Source organism: Pagrus major, chromosome 12, assembly GCF_040436345.1.
Source record: "Pagrus major chromosome 12, Pma_NU_1.0".
In the NCBI taxonomy this organism is placed as follows: Eukaryota; Metazoa; Chordata; class Actinopteri; order Spariformes; family Sparidae; genus Pagrus; species Pagrus major.
Genome location: NC_133226.1, coordinates 9571587 through 9592423, shown reverse-complemented (window position 1 = coordinate 9592423; position 20837 = coordinate 9571587). Strand labels below are relative to the sequence as shown.

The window sequence follows — 20837 nt, the reverse complement described above, 5'->3', positions numbered from 1 at the left end:
GTAAAGTCATCAAAATAACTACTTGAGTTAGAGTGTAAAAGTGTTCACTGATAAAATGACTTAAGGACTGAGTATTTTAAGAAAAACATGACTGTCTTTTCTTGAAAGTATGTGGGCTATATCGGAGGAAACCAAAACAAAATGTTTGAAATGCGGGCTTCATAGAAACATCTTTGAAATGAATTCCACCAACTTCCATCTTATTGCCAAGATCACTGATACATGCTGATGTGTATAATAGGTGACTGTGGATTTACGGTTGAAGGTACACTGTAGCTTTCACTTTCCTACCTGGTCCATTAGAGCAACGGGAGGAGCAGCTGTTCCTAATATTTTGAACAGTTGGAGTCGTTTTTTTGCATCCCACAACACGAGATTATTCATCGACGGGTCATTCCAAAGTCATAGTTTACCTTTTATGCATCAGATAGCAGATGTCTTTAAGTAAATGTTTTTAACAGTCGGTATAAAACATTCTGCACATATGAGTCCTTTAGGAAATGAGCACCAAACTCTAATGTTCCACATGTCATACGTTCCCCTCCGTAGTAAAATCACATTTATGTTCAGCACATACTCACATGTGTGTCATCGAGTTACAAGCACACGTTTCTTGTGCATAGAGTGAGTCGTGTCCTTTTTTTTATTGCTGAGTCATGCAGAAATACTGCAGCCAAACTTTGATTAAGTGTTTTGACTGTTGTGAACACTAGTAATGAATTAAACATGTTTGGTGAGTCAGCTCCTGCATGTCATAATAATACATTAAATGTAATAAATGAAGTGACCGCCAATTATTACTTAATAAGAAATACTGACTTAAATCATTCTTATATTTGCACTTGTGCATCTTGAGTCACTGTTAGGATATTATTCATTACAGTTTAATATCACAGCTACTATGATGTAATAAGTATTGGTTAAAATATCCCACTGAAAAAATACCAACCCCTCCCTTCAGGCCTCCCTCCCGTAGCTCTGGCCAGCAGGGTGATGCGTTAGCAGCTAGTTTGCTACGTTTAACAAGCTCTCTCAGCTTTTTTAGTCCAATAAATACATAGATAAACAGCTCTGTTCAATGCCAAAACGCCACAGTCATGTAAGTACCTCATAAACGTACCGCAGTCCGAAAAAGCCTACCCCTCACTGCCATTGGTGTGTGTTTTGTGCTGCTGTGTGCTTTGTGCTGGGTTTGTTTTACCATGACCGTAGTCTTTCCTTAACTTAAACCAAGGGATATTAGTTGACCAAGTGTTTTTTGGATTGTGGGCTGTTCTGACAGCACCGATATTAAATATCACATCCCCAACAGGTGTGTGGGATCAGCAAATGCACTTTGGATTATTTCAGGTAGCAATGACAAATTACCCATCTTGTCGTTTAGGTATGATTACTTGTTGTTTTAAGCGTTCATGGCACCAGTGGGAAATCAACCCTGTGAGCACTTTACTTCACACTTTCAGCTCCGGCAGCACATGTGTTGAACCCAGCCTTCTCAGCTCATGACTTCACATCTCTTGGGATAGGTTGGACCACTGCTCTTTTGATGACTAAAGCTCACGACACATGAAGATACCAGATGTTCAGTGTTTGAGTTGGCACTTGAGATTGCAGAAACAACCGTGCAACCCCCAGTGTCCCTCACTGTAGTACATTTTACACCCTTTGCGGCTATTAAACTGTAACTTTACCTTCGACCTTAAACGGGGTCTTTAAAATGTGTTAAATGATTTGAAAAGCTATCTTGGTTTTGTTTTTGATGAAGTGTCTGACATTTCCTTGAAAAGTCTGTCCATCCACATCTGCTTGCGAAATACAGCAAGAAATGTATTGATCGGACTTTACTGATCCCTTAAGACAAGTATGTTTCCTGAGACTCCTGAGGTTCAGCGACAGAACAGAACAGATGATGCTTTACTCAAAAACACTTCTGGATGCACAGGCTGGATCCAAGATTAACAAAAAGTAAAATACTCCTTTCTAAAATGCTACAAAGAGAACTCAACCTCTCTTGTTTCCATCATTGCTTGTTCTATGCTGTAAAGATTTGTTAAGAACAGGTCAATGTCCTTGTTGATTTTCTTTCTCTGCATGGTTCTGGCTTGTCCCATAGGTTCCCCACCAGCACCGCCTCTCTGTGGATGTGATTCCAGAGCTGAAGAACTCAAACAACCACTGTAGGAACCCCGGAGGAATCAGCGACAGGCCCTGGTGTTACACCTCGAATCCCAACATACGCTGGGAGTACTGCGCCGTGCCGATGTGTGGGGAGACAAGCATTTTGCCAGGTATTGCCTTCTGCTGTCCCCTGTCCCTTTTTCTTCCAATTCCTGGCTCTCTTCCTAGAAAACCCACCCATCAAAGAGAATTTATAGGATGCTATTTCACCAGTTAGCAGCTAACATGCAACTACAGATTAGACAACTAGCTGCAGTCAAGACATTACCTGTAGACACCTTACCTTCATAAAGTTTTAGTACATTTCTGATGCTATATTGGACATTATTTCAGTAATACCAACATTAACCATAACAGAGTAAATTGGAAAGATTATGGACAGTCTGATATAAATGGGTCATTTGGATTTAGTGCAGTTATGGATGGATAGAGATACTTCTGTGAACTTACACCTCTTAACAAAGCATTGTTATCTCTGACACCCCTTGAACTTTTGGTCAATATTAGCAATATCATTTAACATTATCTTCTGTTTCTGCATGATTAATTGTAGAAGATAATTTAAGGTGCAATATGTACGACTTTGAGTTAAAAAAAAACATTCAAAAAAATTAACCAAAATTTGCAACAGAATGTGAAGAAATAACAGTTTTGACGTTTGACATCTATTAATTGTGTTGCTGAGATATCTACTGAAGTTAGCATGCTAACCAGCTTGCTTTGGCCTGTCCTGGTCCAAAGCTCCTGTGCTAGCGGTGAAAACAACAACAAAATGTGATAAAGTGCCCTCTAGGGTGCCCTTCCGGTGGACAAAACATGGTCAAGTGCCCTCTCTTCACTTTAAATATCTCATGACTTTATTTGAACTGTCTCTGTGTCCATCAGTGATATATCCAGAGTCACCAGGCACTCATCAAACCTCTCGTCTCCCTCCCACGGTGTCGTCTCCAGCTTACTCCATGTCCGTCATCGTCATCATCCTGGCCGCACTCGCAGCTTCGGTCTTCCTCACCATCACCATCCTCGCCTGCCGCAGACGCAGGAAGCAGTGGAGAAACCGGAAGAGGTGAGATACATTACAGACACGACGCACAGTTCTTTCTTTACCTGTGTGTCCAACTTTCTATCCCTCTCTCCCTCTTACTCTCTGCAGAGCGATGGAGACCCCGACGCTGAGCGCTCTTCCATCAGAGCTCCTGCTGGATCGACTCCACCCCAACCCCATGTACCAGCGGGTTCCCCTGCTGCTGAACTCAAAGCTGCTGGCCCTGGAGTATCCCCGAAATAATATCCAATATGTTAGAGATATTGGAGAGGGAGCCTTCGGACGGGTTTTCCAAGCCAGGTGAGAGGGGAGGAGACGGTAATTGATATAGGTAACTATATATCTATCGAAGTGGGCAATAAGATGAAAGAAAAAGATTGGAAAATGAAAGGAGGGAGAAGGAGAGGCTGAAAAGTCTTCCATGCCAAACTGGAGACAAAAGAGGGTTATTTTTTGCAGTATTAAATTACTCAGTAAATATTTAATATTGCCATGTCATCATCATAATCGCTGCCAGGGGCTAACATGATGATGTGGATAATTCTCAGGCAGAGGAAGAGGTCAGACAGGATTCAGCGAAGAGAAGGGGGGTAGAGTGACTAAACAAGGCCACTGGTCATTCTGAGAACTGCTGCGTCATTCACAAAGTCACAAGGAGAGCAGCCACAGGTTTCACTTTACCTCCACACTGACCCTGTTCACAGCAAGACACCAAGGTCTCAGACTAATCCCTATAACCAGGATAAATACCAGACATGGGTCATACAGTAGTTGCATTTCTAAAATGTCATAAATCTATTAGTATTAGTTATAAAACACTAGAAAAAACACCCAAATCTATCCAAAGTATGTAGTTTTCATCCAACCACAACAACACAACTGACAATACATTAATAACCCAAGAATTCACGGCATCTGAAATGATAAAAAGTAGAGATTAATTTTCGATTTTCAATTTTTTCAAACCTTGTGAGACTTGAGCATGATCAGACTTTATCTCCTCCTACGCAAGTCTCACAGCCCTCTCACCCCTGTAATGTCCCTGACCAGGAGGCAGCATCTATCTGACATGAGCACACTCACATTTTCACAAAGAAAAGCTTAAAGAATAAGCGTGGTTTATTGTTCGACATCAAACAAATCAATAGATCTTATATGTGTTCTGAAGAGCCACAGTCAAAGGTGGAATAGAAATAGTTAAACACCTGTCAGAGCTGCTTACATCTTTCTGTTCTATAGTGTGCTGGATTAGTCTTGGAACCAGACACATCTGCTGAACTCATTTGTTGAAAAAATATTTATTTAACCTTTGTTTTATCAGGACTATTCCCATTTGAGATTCAATAACTCCACTGTACTAATATTCATTCTGGCAGATGCGTCTGGCCATCTGGTTTTGTGTAGACCAATCACAACCGGTCATTTTATACTGTGTGGTTTTGATAGAATGACTGACAGAGCACTGTCACCAGTCAAGATCTGAAAAGTCCCCTGTTACAAAGTTCGCTGCTGTGATTGGTTGTAGGTCTGTCCAGGTCCGTCCAAGTGTCAAACTACGAAGTGCTGATCGAATATGAATCAAGATTCTGTTACAGATTTCCTGTCTCAATGTTTTTAGGAACATATTCTTTGTGTACTGTTTTTTTCCTGTTTGAAAATGGACCAAGAACTGCCCCAACTTGCATGTGTCACTCAACACTATGTCACACAGTTTACTGCTCTGATTGGTTGTGGGTGTATCCAATTGCGTCCACGGGCATTTTGGTCTGCAATTGTTAATACTGCCCCTTAAAATCGAAAATGAATTTGAGGGGGACCAGACTAATATGCATTTGTGAACTATGTCAGGCTGGAACTGGATACTAGACTCCTGCAAAATTGCAATATACTGACAGAGAGCACAAACTCACTTATTGCCATCAAGGTTGAGAATTCTTACCTTCTGTCCATGTCGCACAGACATTACACAGAGCTTTAATGCCAATAGGTGCAGCACAGAGCATCAGTGATATCAGTAAGGTGAGGTGCCTGTGTAGAGCCAAACAATACCCACCCTATTGCAGTGTGACAAGGTATATAGGAGTATCTGCTGCCGTCCCACCAGACTACGGAGCAGCTTCTTTCCTCAGGCTGAGACTCCTCGAACAATAGTTTTTTTTTGTGTGTAGCATAAAAGATCACAGCTTCCATTTTGACAGAATGACAAACGAATGAACCTTAAACCACGGATAAATCAGGGTACAGGACATGTAACAGCACAGTCAGCAGTGTATTGTAGTAGTTGACAGCATTTTCACAGTAGCACCTGCATGTAACCAGGCAGATCTGAGATGTCCTTCAGGGCAGCTGCTAATCCTTTTAATGAAAACTGGAATGGTGCAGTACATGGACACCCCTGAGAACGTAATACACACACACACACACACAAACACACACACACACGCAAAAACATTTGTATAACTATACTTGAGTTTTTACTGAATATCTGTAATCTTACATCATAGAACTGGATGACCAACCACTTCTTTTACTTAACCCGAAAGAACAACGTCTTGGAAAAAAAAAAACACAGATCAAAATGTTCTCACTATATAACCACATCCTGACTATAAGAGTCTAAAACTAAACATTTGACCTTACAGAGCAAGTGCAAGAGCACAAACACACACACACACACACACACACACTTATTTCTGCATGCATGACCTCAAACAAGGCAATGAGCAAATACTGACTTCTTCCTGTGTGCACATGCACTCAGAAGTACAAATAAATGCAGACGCAATTCCTGCATTTAGTAGCACATGTTCATCTATACATGAACACACACTCACACACACATGCACATGCATTGACACAGACCTAAATAGACCCAGGGAGTAAATCTTCTTCCCCGACAGATGGGCATCAATCTGTAGTTTCCCAGTGTGTGTGTGTGTGTATATGTGTTGGTGACCAAGTGAGTGTTTCCATATGCGTGTGTGTGTAGTTTTGTGTGCTAGCTATATTTAAATCTACACTGAGAAAAAACATGTTGACTTTCGTTTGCCCCTCTCGGGAGCCAACACAGGAAGTGTGTGTCCGTCTGTTTCCTCCGAATGCACGACATTTACCGTGCACGACATTAATGCAGTTGTGCTCCTTTGTTTGGATTATTTTTCGTAGACTCAATAGACACAATAAAATCACATGGTTACAGACATCTGGTAAATGCACACAACACTTAAATTCATAATACGGTGCGATGACAGTTACAATCCTTAAACTATCTCTTCGTCCGTTCTTGTCTTTGCTTGAGTATTTCTGTGCATGTCTGTTTGTTGCAGAGCGCCGGGCCTGCTGCCAATGGAGTCTTTCACCATGGTGGCTGTGAAGATGCTGAAGGAGGAGGCCTCAGCTGACATGCAGAATGACTTCCAGAGAGAAGCAGCACTAATGGCTCAGTTTGACCATCCAAACATCGTACGGCTCCTAGGTGAGTGTGTATGTGCGTCTGTGAAGGCCGACAGAGGCAGCGCTAACAGCTGGATTTTAAATTGTCCAGTTGCTGGATCAGTGTGTGTACTTGATAGATGAAGAAAGTGTTAAAAGATGTAGAAACAGAGAAAAAGAGAATAGAGAGACAGTAGCAGAGACAGAGAAACAAGACAGAAAGAAAATACTGTGCAATGGACACGATGAGTCTGTCACACTTAACAGCCATAAAAACCATTTACCATAAATAAGATGTTTTTAACCATGTTGAAAAGTCCAGAGCTCTGACCAGATTGCATTGGTAACACACATCAAAGTCTGTTTACAGGTCCCCGGGAGTACTGCTGCAGATTTAGTTGTATGAAGCCCTTTGTGCTGCAAAGACTATCTCTGGTTCCAATGCATCAATTTTGAGTCCACCAGTGTTATACGAGTGAATTGTTAATTCAATGGACGATTCTTTGAACTATGTACTCTGTGCTGTGTTTACTTCTTATTTTTCACTTCACTTTTTGGGGGTAATCTGAGCAGTTTATCACAGATCTCTGATTGCTCCTCTTAAATATTTAGTATTGGGAACACGATCAAGGTTTTTTGATTTGGGTGACAAGTCAAGCAACAAAAACACTGGGGTTTTTTCGGCCACATGCTCTGTTTCAAGGCCCAGTTTATTCATTTTCATCAGGAGCCAGACAGAAGTACTAGTTCAAAACCAGTTATAAGGTAAAGTCACAGATGAGCAAAAATTACAGAACCATGAGAGCAAAGTCGCATCTTCACTTCGGCAGTCATACGCCTGAATTCACTCAGGTGCCACCGTACCATGTACATTTTCAGACAACATAGTCAAGGCTTCTGACTGGATAATTTCATCATGTAGTAGCTAAGCCATCTGTTTCATCTTCATTGCTGCTCTTCTTAAAGTCAGTACAGGTACAATATTTTAATTTACTATCTATCAATGAATTCAGTTCTTTTCCCCAGTGCCCTCGAAGTGCAGACAAGAGACAGTTTCGCTGTGTTTCAGTAAATGTTTTGCAAAAGGAGAAGTTAGATCTTGTCTCCTAGTAACACTAGGGACAATGCACGAAACAGCCCCTTTGTAAAGTGTTTTTTGTAAATGTCCTCACAGACTGTGATTCTCCTGAATGAAGTCATTCACATCAGATCTTTTTTATTGAGGTGCTATAAAACCACAAGAGATGCAGATAGAAGTATTCGCCAAACGAGTGCTCCTCGACAGCTAATGTGCCTTTGTTGGCTTGAGTAAAACAAATGTCCTCCATTAAAGTTTATCTATACTAATACAGCATATCTAATCTAATACAAACAGCTCGCATCTAAATCTATTTCCAGGAGGACATTCAGCCATACAACACACTCCACTTGGCACTGTCACAGAGTAAACAGAGCTGTTGGTCATCGGCTGTGCAGAAAGATGTTTGTTTACTTTGGTCCATTTTATGACTGCGGTGGTTGTGAAATATTTTAAAATCAACATCCACCACTGAAGAAGAAAATTGAGATTTTTCAGATATGTGTCAAACTCCTGGATCATATGTTCATCCATTTTGGTTGACTCATCTGCAGAGTGACACACTAACGCTGAAGTCTCACATGAAACCAGAGTTGATTCAATTATTTAGTTAACCTCTAATTACCCTTTGGACTAATAATACAGTGCAAATCATGTGTAAAAATACATGTATCATCCATAACATGCATGTGTCAGAGTCAGAGCTGCCATATGTCTGCATGTCACCATGTGTGTGGAGGATGGGGCCTCTGTGTTCTGTATATTTAGAGATGGAGTGAAACATTTTGATCCAGCCACTGACCTCAAGCCCAGGCTGCTACTGTTTGTGGAAATCCTCCCCCCTCACACACACACACACACACACACACACACACACACACACACACACACACACACAAGGGAGCAGTAATCAGAGCTTGTTCTCTGGGGAGCCGTCCCACTCTGTGACCCACAGGACATGAACTAACTGAGCACGACCTCCGAGCCTCCTCTCCTTCCTAAAGTTCCACTCGAGCAAGTTGTTGTTGCGGTTCTTGTGCTGACTTGGACACGACAGTTAGATGGAAAACATTACAGTGAAGAAAAAAAAAGATCCAAATCTGTGGATGTGCATGTTCATGTTTTTTTTTTATGCTTGTTTGACTTCTACAGTTGTACATGATGTCACTTTTATATCCATAATTGTGTTTTCACTAGTGTAAAATCACCTGCTGTGTTTTCATCCATAGATTTACAAGAAGAACTGGATACTGAATGTAAAGATGGCGTTTATTCAGTCCAATGAGAATTAATTGCATGATGCGTATGCTTTAAAAGTTATCCAGCGTCCAGGGTTACATCCTGGTTATGCAGCCCAGTGAATATGTTTTATAAATATGGAACCTCTGTGGATCAAAAACTGAGAATAGAAAGAGTCAGAATTGACTTTGTTTGCAGTTCTAGGTGTCCTGTGAAGAGTTTTACAGACCTCTCTTCTATAACATTGACTTATGGGGAAATGCTTTTTAAGAGAATTTTCATTTGCAATACATTTTCCCAGTGGCCACTGGGAAAAAAGGGAAGCAAGGCTGAGCTGAAGTAAGGTCAAACACTGGCTATGAAGAGGGCGCACTGTCGGCTCACGTGCTTGGAAGGGGAGGGTGACAAGAAGGGTTTTCAATTTGTAGCAATGTTTAAACTCGACTCGATGACTTAATGGCTGCACAATTCATCAAACATTCTCAGTGTCTTGCATGATTTCATACACATCTCTGCAAAATTCAGCCTGAAACGTGGTATTTTAGGTAACTTCATTTTATTTTATTCAACAGTTTGAAATACTTTGGACTGCTGGTGTATCATTGAGGTTCAATTTATGTTTCAAACAGAAGCAGTGAAGTGCACTGAATCAAAATTATGATTGTGGCCAGTATGACTCAGTGTACTAAGCCACAATAACTCCACTAATCGTGGGTTGAATTGGAAAGAACACAGAGAAGATCTGCAAGGCCTCAAGCTAAAACTGACTATAGAAAGAGAAACTGAAACTGCAGTCTGGTTCCAGTGGGTTATATTTGCTTTTCTCGCTGGCAGACACAGTGATTTGTTATGATTTTTTTCCACAGAGCCATAAAGTACTCAAAATCCAGTTGTGAATGCCAGGTTACATGAATGGCACATCTACAACTTCTGCAGGGCTGTTGGAGCTCTGCACAGCCTTAACAGTGTGCTGTAATGCCTCTGAGCAGTGCACACTGCAGAAAGCACTTAGAGGAATGTGTAGATAAACAAGCAGACAGCCAGTCTTTTATAGAGGTAAAGTAAATAAGTAGTAAATAAAGCAGAATGAATTTGGTATTTGGAAACCTCTGCTTATGCTAGAATATCCTGCAAAGTGCTTTTACACCCACCAGACTTCATTCACATTTTTGTAAATTTAAGCTAAATTGATTTCTTGATCATGCAAACATTCCTTCAGGATTTATGTCACCATAGGAGTATTTTTTCAACAGAATACATCAAAACACTGTCTTCCTACGTCGAGCATGCAAAGAAGTTCAGTGGTGGAGGCTGTGGGAGCCCCCTGCGCCACATGAATGCAAACATTTTGAGTTTCCAGAAACCTAAATTAAGTTCCTATAATCAGATCTGAGATTAACTTAAAGTGCGGCCACAATCATACCACTCCCACATTAAGAAATTCCCTTTGATTACCTGTATTTGCCCACAGCACGGACAGGATCAGGAGAACACGAGGCTAATTTAGAAGCATACTATGTTTACATCACAGGGGTAGTAATGTAAGACTGTACGTCCACTGTGCGTGAGCGTTTATTTGCGGGCGTGTACACATCACAGATGGTTCTGTCTGTGTTTATGTCTCGGCTGAATATTTATTTACGTTTTACAGTGAATGAACTCATTGAATGATATACTGTACTATTAAGCCCGGTTTAATGATGTCACCGATGTGTTTATGTGGTTGAGTATTTGTGCTTGGTGGTGGGAATATGCACAGCTCACAGGCCTGCTGTATATTCTGCTCAGATCATGAAGTTAAATCGTCTGTATGCTTTCTCCCACAGGTGTGTGTGCGGTGGGTAAACCCATGTGTCTGATGTTCGAGTACATGGCCCACGGTGACCTCAATGAGTTCCTGCGTCGCCGATCTCCAACCCAGTCGGTGCGCACCCTCAGCCGTGCCAGCCTGTCGGGTCGCAGCTTCTCCTCGGAGGTGGAAGGCGGAGGTCTCTCCTGTGTCGAGCAGCTGTCCATTTCCAAGCAGATCGCTGCGGGGATGGCCTACCTGTCAGAGCGCAAGTTCGTCCATCGTGACCTCGCAACCCGGAACTGCCTGGTCGGGGAGGAAATGGTGGTGAAGATCGCCGACTTCGGCCTCTCCAGAAACATCTACTCAGCTGATTACTACAAAGCCAATGAGAACGATGCCATCCCCATCCGCTGGATGCCCCCAGAGTCGATTTTCTATAACCGCTACACCACTGAATCAGACGTGTGGGCGTACGGCGTGGTGCTGTGGGAGATTTTCTCCCACGGGATGCAGCCGTACTACGGTATGGGTCACGAGGAAGTTATTTACTATGTGAGGGATGGTCACATCCTCTCCTGTCCTGAGAACTGTCCTCTGGAGCTGTACAATCTGATGAGGCTTTGTTGGAGCACACAGTCGTCGGACAGGCCCAGCTTCAGTAGTATACATCGGATACTGGAGCGGATGCATCAAAACACACTGAGTATAAATGCTGACACTGAGGCTGACTGCTAACCCGGGAACATTTCACAGAAAAATGTTAGTGCCTATGCAAAAAAAAAACATTGACTTATGTAGCGATTTGGTGCCTGACAACACACTTTTATTGAACCCTTCCAATGAGCACAATATATGGAGGACTAAAACTGACAAAATCAGACAAACAAATAAGTATATAGCTCAATAAAAAAATATTATGCCATTAAATGCAGCAAAAATAATACTGAAAATAAATGTAGCCATTAATCAATATATAAAATGTGACAAACATATATTTCAGGTTTTACTTGCCTCTGTATTTATCTATCTTTGTATGAAGTCAACTATTTATTTACTCTCCCATTTAATCTGCGAGCAAAGTGGGTCCCGCAAAGTATGACTATTTAGCTGTGTAGTTAATTTTTTTTAATATATTCAGATTTTGGCAGTTCAGTCCTCCATACAATCATCTATAGAATACCCACAGAGTGATTTTAATCATTTATCTTGCCCATTTTTTTCTTTCAGGATGTTTTTCTATCACCTGTCATATTTTAGTAATTTGCATATTGTTTACTTCTTCATTTCAGAAGTGGTTTTTAAGGAATGACGTAGTGTTTTCAGACTCTTAACTCATCACTCCTGGACATTTACCAGCACATATCCATTAGACAGATATGCTTTATTTATTTAAAAGGAAAAATGCATGTTTAAACTCTTTGTAAAGACTGACCTCTGACCCCAGAGCCTTTAAAGACTTGAAGCCACTAACCATGCAGATACATCCTCAACAGTTTTAGATACACATGTATTCAAACATTATGCTATGTCCATTGCATGTGCAATAGTTGTGTTTTTTCTTCTTTGTTTCGAGCTGTCAAGCTGTTACAGATGGTCTGACTACTAAACATAAGGGTTAGAGAGAGAACGGGACGTGACAGTTGACGCTTCGTCGTCACCTCTAATTCCACAGTGGCACACAATCACTTTAAACCATTGCTGTTGATTGTTTTTATAGACAAGTTGCTATTCCATTTTTGGGCATTCTCGTTTAACTTCCGTGTTTCTTTTGCATCATGTTTATCTTTGTTTTTTTGTGTTAATTTTACCGTTTGACAGTGTTTGACACAGTGTTTGACAAAATAAGTGAGTAACAGCTGCATTGGGTCAAATTTGTATTTAGTTTACTGTTGAATTCAGCAGAAACTCATTAATTAAATTCATTTCTGTGCCTTGAAGCAACATTATGTAGAATTTGGCATTTTGTACAATTTGGCGCCCCCCCACAGTTTCTGAGTGCAACACCACTGCAGCAAATACAAATCACAGGTCTGTAACAATTTGTCAGACATAATGTAGGTGCTAACTACAAACAAAACTTGGAAACAAGTGATGGGGGCGGAGTAGCTGAGACAGACAATAAATTCAATAAATGGTCCAGTGTGTAGGATTAAGTGGCAGCTAACCAACTGAATACCCCTCGCCTTACCCTCCTCTTTCAAACGTGTAGGAGAAGCTTCGGTGGCCGCTATAAAGCAAAAAATGCGAAAGGCCCTCTGTAGAGCCAGTGTTTGGTAGGAGGCTTATTCTAAGCCATTGAAAACACAATGATTCTCAGTTTCAGGTGACTGTACACTAACAGTGTTTTCAGTTCTGGTCCTGGGCTCCTGCTCGTTTGAGATGTTTCCTTGGCCCAACACACCTGATTCAAATGAATGGATCGTTATCAGGCTTCAGCAGAGCTCGATGACGAGCTGATCATTTGAATCAGGTGTGTTGAGGCAGGGAAACAGCTAAAACATGCAGGTCTTTAAACACCACACTAATGAAAACACAATTATGAATATTATATTCCATTTCTGCCAATGGATCCTTCTAGATTCTGCACACTGGACCTTTAAGAGATTAGCATCAAAGCAGAGTTGCCTCAGTTGAACAACATGTTTTGTTTCTTTTTAAATGTGTGACGTTACTTGTTTGTTATTTGTTACATAAAATAATGATGCAGGTTTTCCTTTCACCTCCTCCCCTTTAAGTAAAATATTTCTTTGTATGGCTTGCAAATAAAAAAGAATAATTAAAGACATTTGTATTGAGATCTGGACAATACAAGATCATATTTCTGTTATTCAGAGGTGTGCATGCATACCGTATGCTGACAACAGATGTTTGAAATAAAATAAATCTAAAACGTTTCAAGAATTATCTTAACCGACCAAAACACTGTAAAACTAGAGAAAACAAACAAATGGATTGAGATGATCTGATTGCACCACTAATAGGGAAGAAGATAAAGCTCTGGTCGTTAATGCAATAAATTTTCATCAATTATGGAGCTGTGGAGAGCTTTCTTGCCTGAAGATGCTCAGCAAATGTAAAGGCAATTGACCGATAAACATAAATGATTTTGAGATATCATCATCCTCAGGCCCTTGTTGCACTGTGCCAGCATCAGTCCTGTCAATCTGAGCCCAAGTGTTTTGCTGCACCTCATAGAAACTAAATGGGAGGCAGCGGCTCCACCTAGGCTGCTGTTTTCCGGTGTGGCTTTATGGTGAGAGTGTTGAACAGCAGTAAAATCAAACCACATCCACAGACATGCCCACAGCAAATGACACGTGGCCTGAAACTTCCTCAGTATTATTTGAAGGGCAGTTTTTCAACAAACAGTGCGGCTGAGGCATGAAGACAAAGAGACAAACGCAGCCGTGAAGAATCCCTGCAGATGATGGAGAAATAATCATATCAATTAATTGATTTCAATATTCAAAATGTTGGGCACGAAGGATCATGCATTTCTTTCTCTCTGACCCTGGACTCTGTTTTCAATGCCTCTCCCTCTCTGTTTATTTGATCATGAGCCTCTCCTACTTCTGTAATAGCCCCCCACCCACAGAAAAAAGCACTTCACCATGCGGATGCTGCAGTGTTATTACCCACCACAAGAGGGATCAAAGGGGGGAACTGAAGCAGAAAAACAGATTTGCCTGACACATGTGCCTGTTTTTTACAGTGCATTTCTGTCTGCATGGGTTTGTATACTGTATGTGTGAATGTGTCTGTGTTTGCCTTCCTCCCATGTGTGCATGTGAGTTTTATGGAGGGCGTGTGTGTTTTGAGGATGCACAATGTAAACTGTTTAAATAAGGCAGCGTGGAGTCTGGCCTGGATTTGCCATCCCTCTTCTCCTTGATCTAAACTGTGGATCAGACTGTCTCACTCCCACTTCCTCTCGTGTTCTTTCCTCTCCTCACACCTCCTACAGATTTCTCTGTCAGCACCACATTTACTCCCGTTTAATTTCTTCCTCGCCGTTTCTTTCTTGAACTCATTATCCTCTCAGAATCACAGTGAATCTTTCCTAATTTCATTAAGAGGTTGGAAGAGAATATTCTTTTATTAGATGTCATTTGTTTTCCTATTAAGTCCTGCATCAAACCAATAAATTCCATTTGGATCCATTGCCAAGTATGCCAATAACGTCTAATTAAAAGTATCCAGTGGTTCCATGCCTGAAAATGTTCAGACACCATCTTTGAACAGTGGCCTCTTGCTTATCGGCCATCAGTTGTCAGTGCCCCGACTCTTGTCAGAAATATCTAGTTTTGTTGCCAGTGATGCAGCTACCAAATGTCCCAACATCTTGTTAAGAATATCCAGCGATATCACACTTAAGAATATTATACTCTGTTTAGAACACTGGTCTCTCGCTTATCAGCCATCTCATCTAGTTGTCAACGTCCAGACATTTGATCAAAAACACGTACACAGCTGGAAAATGTCCCGAAGTCTTGTTGAAGATATTCAGTGGTTTCACGCTTAAAAACACTGAATCACCTTCTCCAACAGTGGTCTCTTGCTTGTCAGCAATCTTGTCCACACTGTAAAATCTGACAAAGTCAGCTGATACAAGTTATTCAAACATGAATTTAACCCATATTGTAGAAATATTGAGAAGATACATATGGAACATACACATTTAACGTGTCCATGGTTTTCAGAAACACAGACTGAACATTTTATTCTGATGACTGGGCTGATCAGTCTTCACTTATTATTTGCCTTCTCATCGCCTCCTCTCCTTTCTCTTTTTGCTCTATCTTCTTCTGTCATTTCTTTCCTCCCTCTCCATCGCCACTGTTTCCTTTCTTATCTGTGGTTCCAGTCAGTTCCCTGTCGCTGTCTCCATTTGCTCTTTCTTTGAAAGTCAAAATGTATGCCAGCTGCAGATACTGGGAAGTTACACTCATTCAGAGTGAATTAGCCGATTGTCCTTTCTCCAAACAAAAGGTTTATCTAAATGGACTCTCCAACCTTCCTGCCAAATTGTAATAGAAGGATCTCAGTGTTTGGAGACAAGAGATTTGTTCTGCCATGAAAAATCACTTCCTGTTTTGTCACGATAATCTCCTCTGGTTCGGGACAGACATTTAATCATGTTTCAAAGGAAGCTGGATGTGTTTCATGTGTCGAAATCTTCTGACTGTTTCAACAGAAGTGTGATTCCTGGCTGTCTTGGCACGTTAGCAGCTCCACTTTTAATGTCTTGTTGACCTTTCCATGCATCATAAATTTTGTTGGCAACAAGAATACTGACTCCCTCCATTCAAATCATTAGCACGACCCTATCTGCAGGAGGACATCGGACCAAGGGGGCATATTTGTCAATCAGCAAACCATGCTGGGAACCATGGAAAGTGTCTGTATTGACATTGTGACGAAGATGTGACATCCAGATCACTCAGCGACAGCACAGAGGAACTTCCTGTGTAGCCGCACTGGCTCTGATTGGCCCATTCGGGGAGCAACAGGAAGTAGGGAGACATATATCAGTCAACTGGAGGCTAACACTCTAAAGCTGTGGAACAATAAACATAGATCGCGCACACACACGCACACACACGTTCTTTCCAGTAAAAACATTTGGCCGCTGTTGCTTGGACTGCTGCTTAATTCATGTCACACACGACACATAGTGGCCCTGACGACTCTTACAGTAGCATTAAACACACACACATATCACACTTGTACGGCGCTGCACTTCTTGTAGTGTCTGATTTATGTCGCAGTCGGCATTCTGCACTGTAAAGTCGTTCATTTCAAACTTTTGGTTTCAGAATTGAGTCGTATGCTGGTCAGTTTTTGCTTCCATTGTTTTGCTTTGATTATTTGCGGTGAAGGGCCATTCAGGAGCACAATGGATTAAAGGCGCATTATGTAGTTTTGGGGAAGCAATTTGAATCAGAAGAGAAAGATCTTCATTGACTGATTTTTTTTATGCCTAAACATATTAAATAGACAAACTCTCTTTGTGTTCATGTCTGAATAAACTGAATAAACAAACTGATCTTAAAGAACACCATTTCATACTGTTTTACTTTGTTTATATGTGGCGGACCCCGCCACCTTTCTAAATTCAAACAGTGTTCTGGGGACCTTATTTTCCTCTGAGAACAGCTTGTTTATGCAGTTATGAAATAGAAAGATTTTAGATTTTATTATTATATATTGTAAATATTACGATTCTGACTTTGAATTTCCGCTTCAAAACTACATATTGCCCCTTTAATAGTGATATTTTATCACAAAAAAACGATCAAATACTTGGTCATCTTTTCATTGCTGTATATGAAGGTATGATAAAGTATCATAATCTCACAAAATCTCTGCAGCACCACACCCTGGACACCCCTGTCACAACCAGGGCCTAGAGGAAACCCTGGCGCAACATGTAAATGAAACTCCCTTCTTCCCATCTCGCAAGCACCACCAGCAGCAAAGTGTTTTTAAAGGTTTTATTTAGAAACACATATAGCACACAAACAGACATGCTGGCAGTCTGGCTGAGAGCTGAGAGAGTACTGGGAGGAGCCGGCTCTAAAACTTCTGGCTTGGAGGCTGGAACCAATCAGCTCCCTCACACAACCTACACTCACACTCAGTCATCATTCACTCAGCGAAACACACCTGCAGCCAATAACACTCACACACTCACATTCAGGTAACAGAGAGATCAGAGAAAATTAAAGCACATTCATCAATAGAAATGTTAATACGACCTATAGAGTCGTAACCACCCTGCAGTGTCACACACTCAACCCTGTGGTCGGGCTAACCATGCTCTGGTTGTGTTCTTCTTGTAGGTTAAGAGTCATGCACTGACCCCAGTTAGTTTCAGTAAACAAATATAAGAGGAAGCTTCTATGAGCTTGTGTCTCATCTTCATCAACTCATAAGGAGGCTTGTCTGGTTGGTGTCTTTAGCTGCTACAGTACGTGCTCCACCCTAACTTTGTCTCTCACCCTGACTTTTGTTGCTGGGTAGATAGCATTCAGCTGGTTTATCAGAGCTTTATCACTGCAAGAGACAGGTTTTGATGAGAGCAGTGAGAGTGAGCAAAACAGTAAAGCTGTTGGCTGTGAAACCAAAACAGTCAGCACAAAGTTTGTCACTCGATCATAATTTAAATAGCTTCACTTCACTTTACTATTTGCGTAATTCCAGTCAAAATTAGAATACGCACTTCATATTGCACTTTGGAATGTTGTCAGGTAATTTCCATGTAATGATGTGTTATGTCACTGATTTTAAAAATGATTCACACTATTGTTGATTCAACATGACATGCCCCGTCAGCCTCCGGGCTTCTAAGAGGTGGCCGGGCCTGTTTGACTGACAAAAATTAATGTTCCCTGCTAACTGTATAAAGCCTAGCCAAGCCAAGCCTAGACACAACACTTCAACACAAACACGTGAGTGTCGGGTGCTAATTTATTGAGCATTTTCTCACTCTGGACCTGCGCAAACACAAACCACACTGTGAGAAACGCGTCCCTTCTATGTATAAACACAAGGTTATAGACACACTTCTGCTAACAGTCAAGGCTGTCTAAATATGTGTCAACAGCCTCAAGGTCTATAGATTATTAGGTCTAGCTCTTCATCTCAATAAGCACATATTATCAGTCAGTGTGTCTGTGACCCCGTGTGTTCCCGTTTTTGGATGTCATAGAAACAAAAACACCGGTGGATAACAGAAAGGAGGCTAAATGTGAAAGATAAAGTAAGACTCTCAAAAAACGCTCCACTACTGTCAGTAAAATGTTGTCGTTAAACACTATTTTTTCTTCATTTATTTCCGAAAAAGACACAAAAAACACAATAATTCAGACTTTTCTCATGTTTTTATTGTTGCTGGGATATCAACACTATGACTCTGGGTGGACATTCATTGATATTGGAGCACACACATAGTACGGAAATCACATTTATCTCCCTGTCACGATCACTTTCTACAATTTTAGGCTTGTCAAAATTTTCCATAAACATTGTACTTAGGAAGAATATCTCTTGACAAATGATGTCGATACCACTTTGGGATGATGTTTTTGGTATTAAAAGAACATTTCTAAAGTGCAACACACACCAGCTGCATTAACGTAGCAAAACTTGGAAGCACCATTCAGACATCTTAAGCAGTAGTCAGGAATCTGGAGTGCTGACGTGATAAAACTTAAGCTTTTTGAGAAAGTTCATGCACATTAATGCTGGGAAACAGGACAGTGGTGTATTCTGTCATGCATAATAATGGGTTGATACATGTCGAGACTGCTGGAGTGTGAATTTACATAGCAAGCAGTGGTTGCCTGTGTTTTAAACAGATTGTTCTCCAGCCCCAACCTATCAAATATGGCAACTTCATCAGTGGACCAACAGTTTAAACTACAATGCTGTAGGTACCCTTCTAGCAGAATTTTCCCTCTAGTGTGGGGTTGAAGAAGTTGGCATTGGGGTGGTTGGACATCTGAGTTTGAGAACGGTGTTCAACCACAAGTCAAAGTTTTTTAACTTGTGTTTTGTAAGTTACATAAACAAACTTATTTTACCCAATATATTTAAAGCTGCAATACATAAGAATTGGGCAACTCGAATTCATCGCAACAAATATGGGCAGCATATCACCAGAGTGCCTGCTAACTGCTGCTAACTGTATTCTGTTTATACATCCATGACTTTAGCTACTGTTAGCTTGTTAGCTCAGTTAGCCCTGAAGCTACAAGGGGAGTGATGGTGTTAACACCACTAGCACAGGAGCTTTAGACCGCTAGGAGAAAAAGGTTTCTTTTAGGGCTGGGGCTAGCTGGTTAGCATGCTAACTTCAGTATCTCCTCAACACAGTACATAGACATCTTAAACATTACGTCAAAATTTTTGAATGTTTTAAACTAATTTTCATACATATTGCACCTTTAGCCCAAACCATGATCTTCCCCTAAACCCAAGCTTTATTTTGAAAGTCTAACCAGACCAGAGCGTAACAGTTTGAAGCTTAGGGCCACTGACCATAGCTGCCATATTTAATGAGTTGGAAGTGAGAACATGTTGGTTTTGACATCGGTCATATGCTGCCAGTGTGTGTTGACCTTAACAATATTTTTCTTTTGGACAGATTACAATTCAATCTCTGTTAATTTCCCCACATCAGATGATTTGAACTTCCTGTGAACAAAAAGAAGGTTGAATAGTTGATAATGTGGGTTCATACTTTGGTAAAATCATATTATACAACACTTTTTTATGAGTTTGTACAAATTACAATTGTTTTGAGGCTGTGCTGCGTATCATTATCATTCAAAAAGTGAAGAAAAAAAACTTTTCTTTAAGTGGAATATCACTCTTACACTGACATCAATCTTTTTTCTACTTTAAGGCAATTGCAAAACGACGGAGTTAGTGACACACAAACCCAAAGAGTAGCTGAACACCACCTGAAAATCTTGTTTTTGCTGACCTCTTAGTTTTTCCCGAACTTCTCGACTTGCTGCAGTGATGCGCGAGTGTACTCCAGGACACTGTGACATCACTGTTGGGTGCTCCACACCCAACAGGGATGCGAGACTTGAAACTTTCAACCCGAGAGGGCGGCAAAACTCTTGCTTTTCAACCTGGTGTTAACTTACTCTTCATGGAGGAGGAATGGAAGGCACTGCACACATAGATATCTAGTTGTGGGTCACAAACAGGTTAATAACTGTAATAGTGTCTACAGGAAATTCATTAATTAGGATCACAATACAAAAGAGCTCATGACATAAAAAACATAAACAAAATCCTACAGTACATTTGGACAGAGTATAACACAGTTAAATTTACAGAACGTTCCCTTTGGTGATTAACTTTGAATAATATATTTTATATACATACATACTGTACACATATACTTACAATGGTGTACAAAGAGCGACACACTGGTAAACAAAGACAGACAACGACAGAAGTTTAGTTGGTTTGTTATATAACCTGAATCAACACGTTGTTAAAAAAAATGGTTACAGTGAATGTCAGATATGGAGTTTTGGGTCCAGAGCTGTAGA

General features: G+C 40.8%; 1 protein-coding gene across 1 annotated transcript in view; it reads left to right on the top strand.

Moving 5' to 3' along the window:
* musk (muscle, skeletal, receptor tyrosine kinase) overlaps positions 1-11499 on the top strand; it is a 31422-nt gene extending 19923 nt beyond the window's left edge. The window contains exons 13-17 of the mRNA XM_073478379.1: positions 2114-2288; positions 3064-3244; positions 3332-3523; positions 6550-6698; positions 10799-11499. Of these exons, the coding sequence (XP_073334480.1) occupies positions 2114-2288; positions 3064-3244; positions 3332-3523; positions 6550-6698; positions 10799-11499 (1398 nt within the window). The remainder of the gene's footprint in view (positions 1-2113; positions 2289-3063; positions 3245-3331; positions 3524-6549; positions 6699-10798) is intronic.
* Positions 11500-20837: the final 9338 nt, after the last annotated feature.